Source organism: Candoia aspera, chromosome 7 (assembly GCF_035149785.1).
Source record: "Candoia aspera isolate rCanAsp1 chromosome 7, rCanAsp1.hap2, whole genome shotgun sequence".
NCBI classification, from domain to species: domain Eukaryota; kingdom Metazoa; phylum Chordata; class Lepidosauria; order Squamata; family Boidae; genus Candoia; species Candoia aspera.
Window position 1 is genome coordinate 83,086,401 of NC_086159.1, and position 17,039 is coordinate 83,103,439.

General features: G+C 41.8%; 1 protein-coding gene across 2 annotated transcripts in view; it reads left to right on the top strand.

Annotated features, from left to right (window-relative positions):
• Nucleotides 1-17,039, top strand: part of CCDC91 (coiled-coil domain containing 91) — a 97,432-nt gene that overhangs the window by 74,430 nt on the left and 5,963 nt on the right. For both annotated transcript variants that reach the window (XM_063308359.1, XM_063308358.1), the window contains one exon: nucleotides 4,114-4,227. In XM_063308359.1, the coding sequence (XP_063164429.1) occupies nucleotides 4,114-4,227 (114 nt within the window). The remainder of the gene's footprint in view (nucleotides 1-4,113; nucleotides 4,228-17,039) is intronic.

The following is a 17,039-nucleotide window of genomic DNA, read 5'->3' on the forward strand; positions in this document are numbered from 1 at the left end:
TAAGAATCATCATCTGCTCATCTACCTACAGAACATTGATCTTCTCCTTTTTCTTCATTAGACACTGCCTTACCCCACTGAGTCAATGAAAGGAACGTGTGTGGCGATGCCCTGTTTTTCTTTGTACATGGTCATATCAAAGCTGTAAAGTTTTGTCCGTGGAGAAGGATTGTTGTATGATTCACATAGTTCTCTGGGAAAATAATATCCCCATCCCTAATAGTAATTTTATGGAAAAGTGGGGTCAACTATCAAAATAAGCAAAAATGCAACACAGACTTTGTTTAAAGGAAAAGAGAGTATCTTCCTATACATGCCATCTTAACACAATACTATTGATATATTTTGGCAAATTGCTATCAGAATTTGGGGGAAGTTTTGTAATTATCTCTCCTTCTGTTGTCCTAGACAAATGTGGGAAGATGTTTTCAGTTCTTTTTACTTTTATTATTCACAAGGCTACCTGCCTGCTTTTTGGGGAAAGAACGCAATAGTCCTTATCTTCAAAAGAAGAGATAATTGGCAATACCTGGCTCATCCTCCCTGTCTCTTCTGAGCTGCAGGGAAATGACATACCAGGTTCTTCAGCAATAAATTCCTTGCATGGGCTGAGTGAAGAGTATTATTGGAAAGGAGCATCACGGTTTTAGAGCAGACTGCTCCGTGGTGGGCAGGGATTGTGTAGCAACACATTTGACCGAAAAAACAAGCTTCAGTTCTTTAGGTCAAGAGATGGTTAAAACTGAGCTGAAGTTCCATAAACCAACACTTGCTGTTTCTTCCCAAGCCATTGTAGAACTCAACCTCTAATCAAGTCAGATGGGGATAGAAAAATCAGATTTCTATCCATTCCTCGTATTAGAGGCATTAGACAGTCCTGCATTCTCTCCTTAATTTATGTCTTAACCATTTGAATATAGCCCTGCAGAATGTCATGCCCCTAAATTAGCCAGCTCTTTTGCTCCAAGGAGACAATGCACAACAGTTCTCTTTATCACAAGCAGATTCAAAAAGTTATTGCTAGCCTTGGGGGACTGTAATAATAATGATTTGAATATGGTTTATTTCAGACCGCCGTAAGAAAGACTAACCACTTTTATCTAGATTTGGACATAACCCTTAATTGTTGTTCATCTCGAATGGAAACAAAAACTTATGAACAGAGTTCTACCAATTATGACAGAGGAGAATAGATAGGGGAATGGCATGGCTATGATTAACAACAATTTATTGTTACATTTAACAAAGCCAACATGTATAATGACTCATATCAACTCTTAAAACTTCTAGGTCTGTAACCTTTTCCCTGCTGAAACAAAAAACACACCTTTACTTTCTCTAAAGATATCTTGCCTGTTAGGTAAATCCACATTTGCTAGCTAACTTAATAAATTGAATATATTCCTTGGGGAGAAATAAAGATGACAAAGATAAATTATATTAGATCACCACGGGAGTGTGGAACATTTTTGAGAGTAGAATCTGCAGCAGATGTATAATGTAATTCCAAAAGACTGTTTGTTTCCTTTGCTGTGATTTCCATTTGAAACATATGTTATCCAGGTGGATCGGAGCAAATTATAAAAAGAAGCCTATTTTATTCAAAGGAAAGCCTTTGATTGTCTCCTTAGTCTTTCTGGAATGTAATAAAGTTGAAAGAAACCAGTTTGGTCTAGTGGTTAAGGTGCTGGCCTAGAAGCCAGGAGTCCGTGAGTTCTAGTCCTGCCTTAGGCATGAAGCTGGCTGGGTGACCCTGGGCCAGTCCCTCTCTCAGCCCAACAGCCAATCAGGTGTGGTATGAGAGTTCTAGTCCCGCCTGAGGCCTGAAAGCCGGCTGGGTGACCCTGGGCCAGTCCCTCTCTCTCAGCCCCACTCACCTGAAAGGGCTGCTGTTGTGGGGAAAATAGGAGGAGGAAGGAGTATGTGGTATGTTCGCCGCCTTGAGCTATTTATCAAAATAATACAGGCGGGATAAAAACAAAGAAATAAATAAAAATAAAATAAACTTCCTAGAGTAAGAAGGGTTCTGATTACAGCAATATGATGGTGTTTCTTCTACTGTTTCATGATACGTATACCAGATACAGAAAGCTCCTTGCTATGGCCTTTTCCTGCTGTGCAGCTGGGACGGGCTGCTGGTGAAATTCCACTCTTTCTCTTCTATTTTTAGCATCTTGCTTAGATTTGACATGGACCTTTAAATGCAAAGGCCAATTTCTTGCACTGTGGGAATAAATCATTTGTGGATTCTTCCTTCAACTTGATTATTTTTCATTCAAACCATTTGTGTGCTGCTCCCTGAAAAGAATACAGCGTGTACCCAACAAATGTAATCCACATTCTTATTGTTTGTATATATTAAATGTTTACTCCATCTGTATGGTATAAAATTATAGTAACATATGATGTAGATGTTGAAAACAATCTGCATCCTAATTCAGCGATGCTGAAAGAAAGAAAAACAGTGCTCCCTAAAAAGAAAAGTAAATGTGCCGTTATATTTAGATCATTGGAATTTCTCAGAAAATATCATTGGGGTTGTTTTTATAGTTCACTTTTTGAAGAAGAAAGATCTACCAAGAGCTCACAAATAATTCATGCAAATGTAAGCAACTGGCGGAAATGAACAAATAAAGCACTTCCTTTTCTTTCTTCTGAACACTGACGGGAGGGGTGGAGCACTTTCCCCAGGAAATGTTGGGGCCATTGCTGAGAAGGCCCTGTCTGAGAGAACGTCCTCAAGCATCCTTTGGAAGGCTGGTGGTGCTGCTTCTTTGAAGACTGCCGTGTGGGCCTTGCAAAGATGCAGCTGCTTTAACACTTTGCGGGCACGAAGACAGTTGGCAAAGCATTCCTCTCAGCTGCTTTGCAAGCCTGATTGTTCAGGTTCCTTCCTGATCCTCTCGGGCAAGGACTCCTTCAGTAGAGGAGGCCTTCTCTCAAGGCCTGGTGGTGCTCTTCAGAAGTCAGGGCTTTGGGGAGGCCTCCCTGATGGTGATCAGCTTGGCTTCCCTTGGCATTCCCCCAGCTGTTCCTTCTATCATAAGCCTTCCAGCAAATGGTTTAGCTTGCAGAAATGAAGCCATTCTCCTAGAGATCTCCCTGTTCATGTTACCTCCTTCTTTGCAGCTTAGAGCCTAGATTTTCAGCTTTCCAACTGATCCCATTTCTTCACACCTTTCTTTTGTTTGCAGCCTTATGACCTCACTCTTGTTTGTTCTTGTGAATTTTCCCATTCATCCTGCAAAATGCTTACACTGCATTTAAGAAATAATCAATGATGTGCATGATCAGGGAATAAAGATTCTTTAATAATGGTCAAGAAATCCCAGTGATTACTGGAATTAGGATACACTCAGTAGCTGTACAAACACTGAGAGGTCTTGCATGAGGGTTCACCACAACTGCATTTTCTTTTTTCAGTCTTCTGGGTGGTGGTGTCCTGTCCATGATTTTTCTTTAAAGGGGGTACTCTCCTTGCATACATGATTCTTAAAGACAATTCCATTTATGCTCTGCAGACTGATCTCCAAACTTCTACATATCTTATTCTCCTGTTAGTCTCTCTCCTTGCAATGGCAGTGGCTTCATTAAGGCTCTCAAAGGCATGAAGGATGCAAGTAGGTCTCAGAACACCCACCTCTGATGTCCCAAGTCCTCAGTAGGAGCAGTTTCATGCATGGGTCTCCTTGCAAGCCATGATGGTGTCCCATACATCATCACCCCAATGACCTTCCCAACATCATTTGTCCCCTCTGTGAATGCTTCTGTTTGCAGAATACCCTATTTATAAAAAGGTGGAGGGCTTTTTTCCCTTTTAAAGATCTTTTCCCATGTTACTTCCAGTAAGAGTTTGTTGGATTTAACATTTTTAAGGAACAATCAGTTTTAAAAAATATTTTTAATGTTCTAGATTGAGGGCACCGAAGGAGGAAGGCATAGATTGGTTCTAAACATTACAGTCTGAAGTAGCCCTGTGCTGAAGTAGGTATTCATGGGGAGGAAAAAATGTATATAGCCTGAGTGGTGCTGAAAAATTTGAAGCAAAATAAGTACACTGTCATCCTAACTATTCTTTTTTAAAATATATATATATATATATTGAAATATTAGGAAATGGTAAAAGCAGCAATCCTAGAAGAACAAAGGAAAAGTGAGAAAGCTGTAGAAGAAGCCGTAAAGCAAACACGGGAAGAACTGATGGGATACATCAAGGAGCAGAAAAGGGTAAGTGTCACCTTTAGGCAACAGAGGCCCAGTGTTGGAGCTAGAGAGAAATTATTTGAAGAGTTAGCTTAAGCTTTGCTTAAAATTGCTGAGTGGCTTGGTTGGGTAGGTGTTCGAGCATTGAAAGGCATCCTGTGAATATCTGCCACATGTTGATCAGAAATTAAGTAAAAGTGATGGCTTGCATAGATACGACATACTGTGCTAGCATAAATGTCAAGTTTCATCAAGGACAAAAGTCACCTGGCATTTCCAACAGAAACAAAGCTTGTATCCTGCACGCTTGCATTCAACTTCTTGCTTATATGTCTGTGTATTGTCTTTTCAAGTTGATAAAGAACATTAGTGAACACCTAACCAAGGAGTCACAATCTCAGCATTTATTACAATAGCATGAAATGTCTCATTAAATGATCTTTGCAGTCCTATAAACCAGATAGCTGCTTCCATATTTTCTTTGGAATACATTCATCTTCTGGTCAAGATACTGTGTTGTTCATCTGATCCTAAATGATGCTTTTAAACTTAAGTGGTTTGGATGGAAACAGCTGCTTAAAATAGGAGGGGCAGGCTAACCTAGTTTCCCAACTTGAGCTTCAAGTTCTGTAATTCTCAACCAGCAAAATCAATTGGATTGACTTCTCCTCTTTCCTTTTTGGTGATTATCATAATTTTGAATGGTTATTACAGGAAATGCATTACACAAATACGGGTCAGTTTCATGAAGCAGTCTGCAAATATTAATAGAATGCAAGGGGAGCCATTTTGGGCTGGGTGGAGACCCAAGTATGTGAAACCGTTTGCACATGAGCATGGGAGATTGTTTTAGGGAACTTGGGAAGTGGCAGTCTTTATTTTTAACTGGTGTTATGACTAGTTTAGGGCATACCTAAAATATACATGGTGAAGTGTTCCTCACTTCAAAATGGTGCCCTCGTTTTTTAGCAGCTGTGACCAGAGGTAGTTCCAGTGGTCCCCAAAGGGGACACCAGGTCTGCTTGTGGCCCAGAGATTGCCGACTCTTGATAAAATGAAGTATCGGGGTACCAGATGTAGCATTTAGCTAACTTTGCACTGGGTCTCAACTCAAATGTATATCTGATATCCTGATCTTGTCATTACACTGCAGTTGGCAGGATGCAAGAAACTGTATTTTGACTTGCAAAGTGTCTCTGGGTTAGAGAGCCTGGCTTGCATGGAATAGCAGGAGAGTGTGTGGGGCAAAACTGTAGCATACTGGCAAAAATGTGCCAAAACTGGCCATTACTCTCCTCACCATCAGCAGGGAATACTTCATGTGGTACAGTACAATTAAGGCTGGTCTCCATCTTCTCCATGTTAGTAAGAACTGTCACATGAACACTTCAGCTGACAACCCCACAGTGAGTGATGGAGGTGGGAATTGCTGATATAAAAATGCAATAATTAAATAAATATTCATCTTGTGATCACCATCCCGTGATCAGATTGTGACTAGGAATGTAATAGGAGTAAATGGGAAAGAATGTGGATGGATGGATGGATGGATGGATGGATGGATGGATGGATGGAGAGAGAAGGAAGGAAGGAAGGAAGGAAGGAAGGAAGGAAGGAAGGAAGGAAGGAAGGAAGGAAGGAAGGAAGGAAGGAAGGAAGGAAGGAAAGAGGATGGGTTGAGAGGAAGGAGGAAAAACAATAGAATTGAAGAGATCTTCAAAAAGAGAGATTAGAAGTTGAAAGAACCAAAAGGCGTTGTATGAAGCATTATATGAACATGATAGGAACAAGGATGGTTTGCAAAGGACAGAAAGGTATGGAGAAGTGTTGGTGTAAATAAGAATTAATTATATTTCCTCTTCCCTTTTTTATCTCATGCCTCTAATCTTTTTTGGCATACTATTTCATATTCTTTTTCTGCACTCTGTACAACATTGCTGCCCAAAAGGAAATAGTATGATGGATATGCATGTGTTTGTATGTGCGTGTAGACACTGAACATAGCATTAATGAAATGAATATTAAAACGTCTTGGAGGTCATAGCGCCGAAGATTACTTAGGCAGGTAAGGAAATGCCTACTACTGAAAAACCAAGCTCAGAAAGGTCCGACTCTGGGCTATATATACTCTCTACAATCACTAAGAATTATGTGTAAAATTGAAGTTCTTCTATGCTGGTTAGCGCCAAACTAACAAATATTTCACAGAATTTCTGGAAAATGTTCAGGCTTGGCTGTTGCCAAGCCTTCAGCGTTAAGGAAATATTTTGTTGTTGGGCAGCCATTAATAATGCCTTTTTAAAAATCATTTTGCAGAAATGGTAAAGGAAGTTATTTTGTTCCAGGAAATATATTCATTCCCTTTTTAGTTTTTGGTTGTTATCCATTATAAAAGGAGATGTTGAGAAGAGTTCCCCATTTATTTGTTTGTTTGTTTGTTGAGATATTTTGTGGTGAAGTGCATGCAGTTCTTCTCTCTGCTATATACAAAGCTATCTTAGAGGGAGGGAGGGAGCTAGTTGATCCCTAGTCCATCAGTGACTTTTTCAGGATCTTACTTCCCTTTTCAGAGCAGAGTTGGCCCATTGTGTCAGAGATCCGAGATCTCTTTTGACAGCTTCATCTCTGAATGACATACTTGCTAACACCAAAGAGAACAAGAAACAACTATGGTGTGTACCACTAGAATGGAAGTTTGGTGAGACACAGAGCTGCATCAGCCATCTCCTGTTTCAGTGATGCACACAAGCTGCTGGAACATCAGGTTATCTCTCCAGTGATTTACAGCAGAATCATGTTGTTGGTCTTCCAGAAAATGCAGGATGATACAAATGTCCTATGAATGGGTTTAAAACACCAGCATGCCCCATTTCTTAATGGAAAGGACTCCATTCCACCACCAGAAAAATATGAAGTTTCCATTTGGTTAAGAAAATTAAGCAAGGGTGTTGCAAAATACAGGCGTTATATTCTGGAATAATAGCTGCTCACTTTGTAGCTAAATAAGACACATTGATTTTGATTTAGCCTTGGATCAATTAAGCGCCTTCATGGAAAGAGATTCCCATTCTCTCCCACCCCCTGTAGCCACCTGCAACCTATAAAAAATGTCTCCCAGCGGATGAGGGGGGACTTCTTACCAATGTGGTGCAGAACACGCAAAGTTCTTGGGTACAGGCGGAGTCAACATTTTCCTCCTGCAAATTTCTTTCACTGAAGTTATGACTCTAGTCATTGTTTTGCTTGCGACATGTTCATAGCAACTAGATGATCTTATTAATAATGTTTTTGTGTGGTCATTAAAGGAACTAATTGCATCTTTTGTTGGCATATGGCAAGCAGCTAAAAATATTTCTAAGACCTTTCTAAGATCGCCAAGTATGACAATATTGAGAAATGCCAACATTATTCTACAAAGGGGATAGTGTTTGCAACGAATGGAAAGAGATGTAGAACTCCCATATACATGGGGTAAGAACTGAACATATCCAGTATTAAAATGAACGCTTTTTAGCATTTTGGTGGTTTTACACACTTATTTGAAAGCATGAAAACTGGGCTCATTTGGATAGCAGAAATATAAAATAGCTTATGTTTTTCACACACATGGTGATTGCAGAGTCTCTTGGTAGACGTTTTCTCCGCTATAGGTACATGTGGTAACATCTGATATGAGGGTCCTATCCATGGTAGCACCCAGCACATTTCTTGACACTTAGCTAATAGATTCATTCTACCACGATTGATAACTAAGTCAAAATATGTAAAATAAAATAAAATAAATAACACAGCTGTAAGAACCTAGAAGCCATCTTCCTTAGAACCCCCCCAGAGGTTTTAATTATGGGGTTCCAAAACCTCAACAGCCCTCTCCTACCTGATTTGGAAAGCCAGGGGAATCCTGCATTGGATTGCCAATGTTGCATCACACAGAGAACACTGTCCTTTGCGTACTCTGGTCCCAAGCTATTTAGGGCTGTAGAAGTCAAAACCAGATTTTTGAATGAAGTCCAAAGGAAAACCAGAAGTCAGTAGGGATCCTAATTAAAGGATAAACTACATTTTTACTTTGAAATGCATGACCTGCTAAGATTGCTAAAGTATATATTGGGAACATTATATGAAAATATGTCGTATTTGAGGAAAAGTGGCATTAAAAAATAAAAGGAAATTTGCCGCTAAATAGGATGTTTTGGAGAAATAGGATGAAAAGGGGTTTGTTGAAGGTAATCATGTAAGTTCCATAGAAAATTATCTACAGTGGGAATCAGTGACTACAAGGGTTGTGCAATGAAGTGCTTCAGAGCATATGGAGGCTGGGCATCTTTGGAAGCCACAATGATGCCATACACATTATGATCTCAGTATGCAAATTACACATGAGGTCACTTGGCATCGCTTGTGGATGCCCTGGGGCCAAGCCTAGTCTCTGCCTGCCATCCTTCAAAGCAGATGTCTTTTACTGGTTTCATTGACCCACTTTCTCAAAGGGGAAAATTGTCTAATAATAACCACCCAATTAAAAAAAAAATCATTCCCATGTTTTTCTGGAACAGATGATGACTGATAAGATCTGCAATCCAGGCTGAGTTCCGGGAATCAGGCATTCTCGCAGAGAATAAATACATGCACAACGCCATCTTGCATTCAGCTACCAATCTAATGTTACAATATTATATTCATCAATAGAGACTTTAGAAAAAGCTGGCAAAACTAGTAGAGTTAGGTAGGAAAACGTTGCCATGCTACAGTGATAACACCAAGATTGCTTGAACTTGGTCTGACAAAAGCCTCAGACCTGCCTAATACAGACCTGTATTTTCCTAACACAAAGATCGCTGGTCTCACACTGATTTCCCCCCTAGTCCCCAAGGAGAAGAACTTCTGAGAGGCCTTGGAGCTTCTTGTCCTAACAGCCAGGAACCACGCTGAGATGAGGAATAGGTCTCTAGTGCTTTATTACTGCTACATTAGACAGAAAATCGTAACAAACTGAAGAAGCGTGGGGAAAACCCAGACAGATAAACCCCAAAAGTCAAGGCGGGTCTGATCTGTGTCTCTTTGAATGGCTGCTTAATTCCTCAGTACTGCGCATGCGTTTTCCCGCCTGGATAGAGGCCCCCTCCTGCTCGCCATCAGTACTCATGACACGTCTGGTAGCCAGGAGCCAAGCCCAGCGGGGCAAACGGGGGAAACCAGGACCTGCGGAAGTCCCTCCATGCCTGCAGGTGTGCTGGTGAGGTCAGGTCAAGAATCCAAAGACTTGTCAGTAGAGAAAGGGGGTGTTGCAAGAAATGTCTCTTTGGGGTTCTTGTTGCCCTGGAGTAGACCAGTGTTTTGAGCCAAGGAAACGCAAGGCAGCTGGACTGGAATGGGGATTGGCGTCTGGGTTATATAACTTGCCATTTGGAAGTAGCCCATTGCTGGAAATAACATCCATTTGTTATGCCTCCCCAAATAGCTGCCGAAAACTCTTTGGACAAGTTTTGCGGACTCTGACTTGGTTTATACCTGACTTTGCTTTTGTTTATGCCTTTTGGCTCTGTGACTTGTGTTCTTTGGCCTGGCCGAAGTCCTGGCCTGTGCTTCAAACACGTTTCTTCTTAACCCTCTGCCTGCTTGTTGCGCTTCAGAAGAAGCGTTGGGCACTCACATCCCTGGCTGCCTCCCCGCACAGCGAAGATTGCTGGAGGGGAGAGTTGCTCCATCACCCTTCCCCTTGAAAGCCGGGGGCCCGTTTGCTCTGTGGGCAGAAAGGTGGTCCACCAGCGGCAAAGGCCTTTCAGGAGCAGTTGGGCCAACTGCAATCACAGCCTTCCACCTGGATTGAGTAGCTCCCCAGCAGGGCTTTTGCTAAGCTCTGGTTTATTAAATAAACCACGATTGCCTGCAGCATGCTAAGCCACAAATCATGGCTGAGAAAACAAAACGGCCTTCTTCACGTCATACGGAGATCCGGAACTTAGATTCCAAGGGTGTCTACTGCAAACCAATTCACCCCACCCTTATGTTTGTTTGTTTGTTTATTTTTCAAATTTCTATCACCGCCCATCTCTCCCGAAAAGGGGACTCTGGGCGGTTTACAATAATATCACAATTAAAACATATAAATTACAATATAAATGGATCAGTAAAAATAAAATAGGTAGAAAATATAAAATCCAAGCAGCGCAGATCTTGTTTGTTGGGGAGAGATCTATGACACTAGCCCCCCCCAAGATGAACTGGTGCTCCTCCCACCCCAAGCGAGGCGGCAGAACCAGGTTTTTAGGTTCCTCCAGAAGTCCAGGAGTGAGCGGACCTGTCTCACCTCCGGGGGCAGAAATTAATGTTATTAATGGTGTCGTTTTTAAAATCCCATCACGGGTAAATTTGTGGAGTCCTTGGTGCTCTCTGAGCCCTGAGCTAGATATCTTCTCTTCTAATTGACACATTTGTCAACTAATTTGACTGGCTCCATAACGCAATCCATACAATGGAAGAAATGTCTCCTTGTTATTACACTTTGACAGGAGGCCCCCAACATTTATTTTCCCCAACCTTTGAACGCTACTGTTCTAGATTATTTGTTTTATATGTTCTATTTTTACTACAACTTGTAAGCTTCCCAGAGCCATTAAAGGAGGGATTTCGGTTTCCTAAAGAAGCAAAACCGAATAAATTACATTCACGTAAGGTGGGAAGGTGTCCAGAAGTGCAGATCCACTTCCTGCCTTGATGGGGACACGGCTGTGAGGCCCTGACCCTTCTGAGGTGACCTTGGTCTTGCCTGCAGGAGGAGGGTGATAGAGCCAAGCTAATGTTGCCCCCCCCCCCAGGGCTGCAACTGGGGGGAGCAAGCAGGGCATGTGCCCCAGGTGCCGCACTGAGGGGCACCAAAATGAGTGCTAGGGGGGCACCAAAATGGGCGCAGAATCCATGTTTGCCCTGGGTGACACAGACCCTACTTGCAGGCCTGCCCCCCACCCCTGTTCCCTGTCCCGTTCAACCCAGTCTCATTGGCACCCTTCCTTTGTGCCATCTTTGCTGCTGGGGAAGGAATGCCTGGCTGAGAAACCAGCCCCCCCAATTTCTTCTGGGTTGGCAATGCCAGCGAGGGCTTGTGTCTTGCGGGACAGCGAGTCCTTCTGCTTCTGTTGTCTTTTCCTTCCTCTCCTCCACAGAAAGGGCGTTGCCTCCCATCTGGCCCTGCCTGACAGCCATGTTCTTCTCTGGACCATCAGTTTTGTGGGCACAAACAGCCCTTTCTTTCTCCTCCCTCTTTCAGTTGAAAACATCATTCAAACAGAAATAATGCTTTTTTGGCAAGAGGCTTCCTAACAATATGATATTTTCATTTGGCTTCCTCCTTGTAAGAAGTCAGAATAAAATAAAGCAGCTCTAAATGTCATGCAAATCCTGATCTTTTCCTATCAGTTCGTATTAAAGCTTTTCCATTTCAAAGCAGTTTCTCAATTATTATTATTATTATTATTATTATTATTAGTCATTAATCAAGCTTCAGGTTATTGCTTGCTGGCTGTTCCAATATTTCATGTCAACAGATTTCTCGTTCCTCTCTGTTGTTTGCTAAGAATTCTTTTTTGACTCAGCATGCTTTTCATTAGCACATGGCTATGCAGACAAATCATGTTATGTTGCAGCCTGATTTCATGTACTGGCTCATCAGTTTATCTAGGTGGCATAAATACTCATCCATCTCTACCTTTAATATACCTTTAAGGGCAAAAGGCTTCCCAGTGTGGCCTCCAGAATAAAATCACATCAACAAATAATAAATGGAGAACATTAGGAAAGTAGTTAACGCAACCAGCAATTAGGGCAACTCACATACTAAATTTCGGATCAGAATACAGCAATAGAATGGATTTAGAGGAAGGCTTGATGACATAGGATGGCTCCTGAAATACATTGGCTCATTGGGAAAAGCCACAGGAAAGTGGGAAAAGAGTTTGCAGATCATCCCTAAATCACATCAGTGAAAATTCATTGTTCTCATAAGTGATTACAAAACAATGATTTGTTCAGATAATGCTCTATAGTCTCCCCTCCCTGCACATCAGAATCTAGGGATCATTTCCAAACAGGTAAACCATCAAAACCCATTAAATCAAAGAATGCTGGAAATGTTCAAAGTAATCTCTGACTGAGGTCTGCAAATAATTAGACTCACAACATTTATTGGACTAATTTATATATTCTGGGGTTTGCCTTTCCACAGCTGCTCCACACATTGTCTCTTTGGGCCAAAGATACAAATAATAGTAATGGCAACCCTAAAGGAAAGAGTGGGAACGTGTCTCAAGGGTTGAGCCTGGCCCCTGCAGGGAATGGATACTCCTAGCCATGGGCATTCCTTATAACTGTCCAAAGACATCTGCTGGCCACCAAGCGAGTGCCAGCCCCAGATGGCCAGTATCTCTACCATTCCCCAGCAATATCTCCATCCATCAACCTTTCATCAACCCCAGGCCACTTGGAATGGACTGGGTACATTTTATGAGTAATTCATCTCCTTCCTTTTAGGACAGCTGACTTGAGTGAGTAAATAGATCAGAAATTTGGGCATCTGCCCCAGGAATAAAGATGTGCGTTACAAATTAGCATGAAATGTTTCTTGAGTGTTCATGGTAATTTCCTTCTAGTGTTTTGCACATCAAAAAGGGGATAAGCTGGCCAACCAAACATTAAAATGGACCAGTGGCAGAAGAGCATGAATGATCTTCTGAACAAACTAATTAAACCAAATAAAACACTCTAAAGCAGTGTTTCTCAGCCTTGGCAGCTTGAAGCCGTGTGGACTTCAAGTTGAAGTCCGCACAGCTTCAAGTCACCAAGGTTGAGAAACACTGCTCTAAATGGTGAAGCCTTCATAAGCAGGCTTTCAGCGTTCAGGAGCAATGGCAGAAAGGAAATGTTTTCCCTGTTCCCTGTGACAACCAACTTCCTGTAATAAAAGGCCATCTATTTCCTTGCAACAAAATTAGTTGGAATGAACACTGATTCTGTCTTGATATAACTGAAGAACTCCTAACAAAAGTAGAGAGTATCTTATGGTCTTTAGTGTTTTTTTAAAAAAAAACTTTCAAAAGCTTTCTAAAAAAAATTCTGTTTATTTTTGTTTTTAGTCCATGCGCGCCCTGATCATTTGGCCTCCTTATTTATTTATTTAGCATGCCTCTAGATTTTAGTTTCATCCCTGGGCCAAGCTTTGTGTCAACTGTAAGCAAAGTTACTATATTCAGTGCTGCTCCTCATGAGCCCAGTCTTATCATGTTCATGGGAGAATGTGATTTTTAAAAAAACAACAATTGAATAACATTCACCAAATAAGAGAACACACTTCAAAAGCATATTTGTACATTTTTGCCCCTGGTTTTCCCCCTCCTGTTAGCCTAATCAGGGATAAGTCAGGGATCCTTTTGCAGAATTTCCTTTAAGTAGAAGCACTGGTAGTTTGTGTGTGTGTGTCTGTGCGCGCGCATGCATGTGTGTGCGTAGGCATTCAGTTGCTTGTCAAGCCCCTTCCAGCATCTATTAAGATCAGGACAGGTGAGCCCCCTAAACAGGTCACATGTAATTCAGCAGTTCTGTTCTTAGACAGGTGCCCATCTAGGGCATCCGTGGGGAGGCGGAGGTGTCAAAAAAGTCAACATGGCAGTCGCACCTGTGACAGGGAAGCCATGCCACTTTTTTACATGCATCATGGGCTTCATATATGCATGGCCACCATCTTGACTTTTTAACACATATACACAGATGCCTGGTGCCTATCCTTAAATTCATCAATAGAAATCCAAGTAGGCACTCCCAGGGCCTTGGGGGGCGCGGGGGGGGGGGGCTTCCAATTCAATTCAAATCCAGGGGACAGAGTTGTAGACAGGCGCTGCAGTTGCGACCCGACACGCTCCAAAATAGCATTCTGGAATCACAACCCCCTCAAAGTACTCCCTGAATTTTAAATGCTTTGCTCTTAAGCCCATTGCAATCCCTTGTCAAAAGAACTGGGTTTTCTAAACAGTGCTGTGTTAACGCTTTTCTTTATACGTGGTAGCAGCATTAGCACTCAAACCCTAACCCTGGGGAGGCTTCTGCCACAAAAGGTCCTGCAGGTTCCTGCTCATCAGCTATTTGGGGTTGTGCCCATCCTTTGGGGCTTCACTTCTGAACCAGTTTCCCTCTCCTGTGGCCTTTATCAAGAGTTCCTCAGATCCACCCTTGGGATGGCTGGCTTTCCCCCCGTTGTTCTTAGGGCTGCTCCAGTCATTATTTGCCATGCATGTTCACCCGGATTCTGGCCACGCAGCTATCGTTATGGAAGTAAAGAGCTACAGACCATTAAAAGATGCTCTGTGTAGACAAGAAGAGGCCAAGGGAAGCCATAGCAAAATGTTACAGGAGGGCAGGAGAAAGGAATTAACTGGGAACCCTTGCCAGTCAGAAATATTATATTAAGCAAAAAAATGGGAATGGAATCGTTTCTGAAATTTAGTGGATTTTAAGTGGGTTTGTTAATTTAGTGTAGGTTAATAGGTGGAAAGAGCTGCCTAGGAAAATATATTTTGAGAAATAATTTTCCATTGGTCCATCATGTAAGTGGAGACTTATCACATTATTATAATGATTTGGAGAACTGAATGAAACTCAGTCCAGATTTCAAAACAAAACAAAAACTGTCACTTTTCACAGCTGCAGAAAAATAACAGTTATAATAATTTAAAAATAGGCATTTGGTTAATAAATATCCCTGAATTATTCCTTTGGATTTTCTCCCCAGTTCTACTGGGTGCTAAAGATCCAGATGAGATCCTGCAAATCTCACTGAATTCAAGATTATTGCAACCAAGGGTATTTTTCTTCTAATGTTCCTTTTTGTAGCATAGTCCAAAGCACATTCGATGGCAGAAACCCCAAATGTCCCACGGCTTGGCTTTCTTTGGCTAAATAAAATAAGAGACCCAATCTCATCCTGCTTCTAGATGACTTTGGATTGCTCTCTGGATATAGTATGAGCTGGGCTAAGTCCACAGGCTAAGCAGAGGGCTGGTTCTGCATAGAACATGGATTTACAGGCAGCCACGTACCTGAAAAGTTTTAACATCTTGGCAGACCCACACTTAACCGCACTGTTGAACAGAGTCTAGTCAGGCTCCAGATTTATCTCCCCAAGGGCACGGCTATAACAGCAAACCCAGGAGGGAAGAAATGTAATTCCATAACTACGTAAATCTGGAGGGTCTTTCCTTTGCAAATCCCACAACAGTGTTTTAAAAAAAATAGCTACACACTCCAATTATCTAAGTCTTGTAATTGGAAGGCACCGGCTGTTAGCGCAGAGAGTTCACATAGCATAGCTACTTCCACAGGATAATATTCTCCACCCATTCTAAGCCCTTCAAGATGCATTCAAGCTCCTGGGATGGTTGCATGGCGATGTAGACAACTCCACTACAGGATCATTTCCAAATTTGCCCCAATTGCACTGAGTGCTGCAGGGTCTTGAAATCTAAATTGCAGAATTTTGCAGCACTCTGCAAAGTGAGTTCATCTCTATGTGATGGAGATGCGGCTTTTAACTGTGGTGCCTGTACCACAGATAGAACTAAGTAACAGTTTAGGTGGGAGGGAAGGTAAATCATTGGGTTTTTGATGTTCTCCTAGCTTGGTTGTTTTCCTGGAAACATTTCAGCACCCAGCGAGGTAGCATCATCACTGTGAAGGAGAGTGAGGTTTCCTGGCTGTTTATATATAGTAGCTTGCCCTGCCAGTCTTGATGGGGAAGGGGCTTCCTCTTGATGGTTCCTTGATTAGGTAGTGTTTCTTCCCTGGTGGTTTTCTGCTTATCTGTGTGTTGGCTGCTGGAGGAGATGCGTTCTACACTGTTCGTTTCCTTGCTTGGCATTTGATTGTCTCTTTTAAATGGTGTGTAAATGAACTTTATCTCTATGTGTTTATTGATGGCACCAAGAACCCTACAGTTCAACCCAACAGTTCAATAAAGAACAATAAAAATGCGAAGTTGTTTTTTTAAAAATCTAGTCCTGAAGTAGCTGTTACAGTGCAAATGGAGGCCTGAGTGTTCCAAGTGTTTCAAAAAGGCTACGTGAGAACCAACTGTATTTCCCTTTAAAATGCCTTTATCATTTGTTCATTTTTATTGGAGGGGGAAAGACTATTTCAGAAAGTAAGTTCATATTCTCCATGTTAAGGGTAATCCTTCAAGCTCAACTCTGGATACCAGAACATGCTAAAAGACCCATTTCTTAGTTTCTCTGAAGAGTGTGGTGGCATCTCAAGTGCTTTTAGAGAACATCTTCTCTCGTCTTCTTGCAGGTCTTTCCCATAGTTCTACCTTTTACCCACTCTCCAAATACTTTAGAATAAAAACAATAAATAACTAGCACATAGGAGTCTTGGTGTGCTAAACGTTGGGAACTTAAATTCTTGCAAAGAGCTGTGTAATCTCTCTGCACTCCTGGAGATCAGTATCAATTCCTTCTGATCAAAGCACTATAAACATTCAGTGCCGCAAAACACAGATTGGTCCAACCGATACAGCTGAACAAGTCAGGGTTTGTCACTTAACCATTTGGAGTGTGACCTCATGACCAGCCAATCAGTGCCAAGAGCGACAGTGCAGACAAGGTCATGAAGAGCTCTTGAGCTCACTTTCCTGCTTGTTCAGCCAGGCCTGTTTTGTGGTTTTCATGGGATTAAAGAAACATTTACGTGGAGATTCTAAGGGCATTTTCACGCCACTGCTTGCTCTTGCTTGAAAAACCAAGTCAACTCAGAAGATTAAAGAAGGGATTTATAGGAAGTCCTTGTGTGGGATG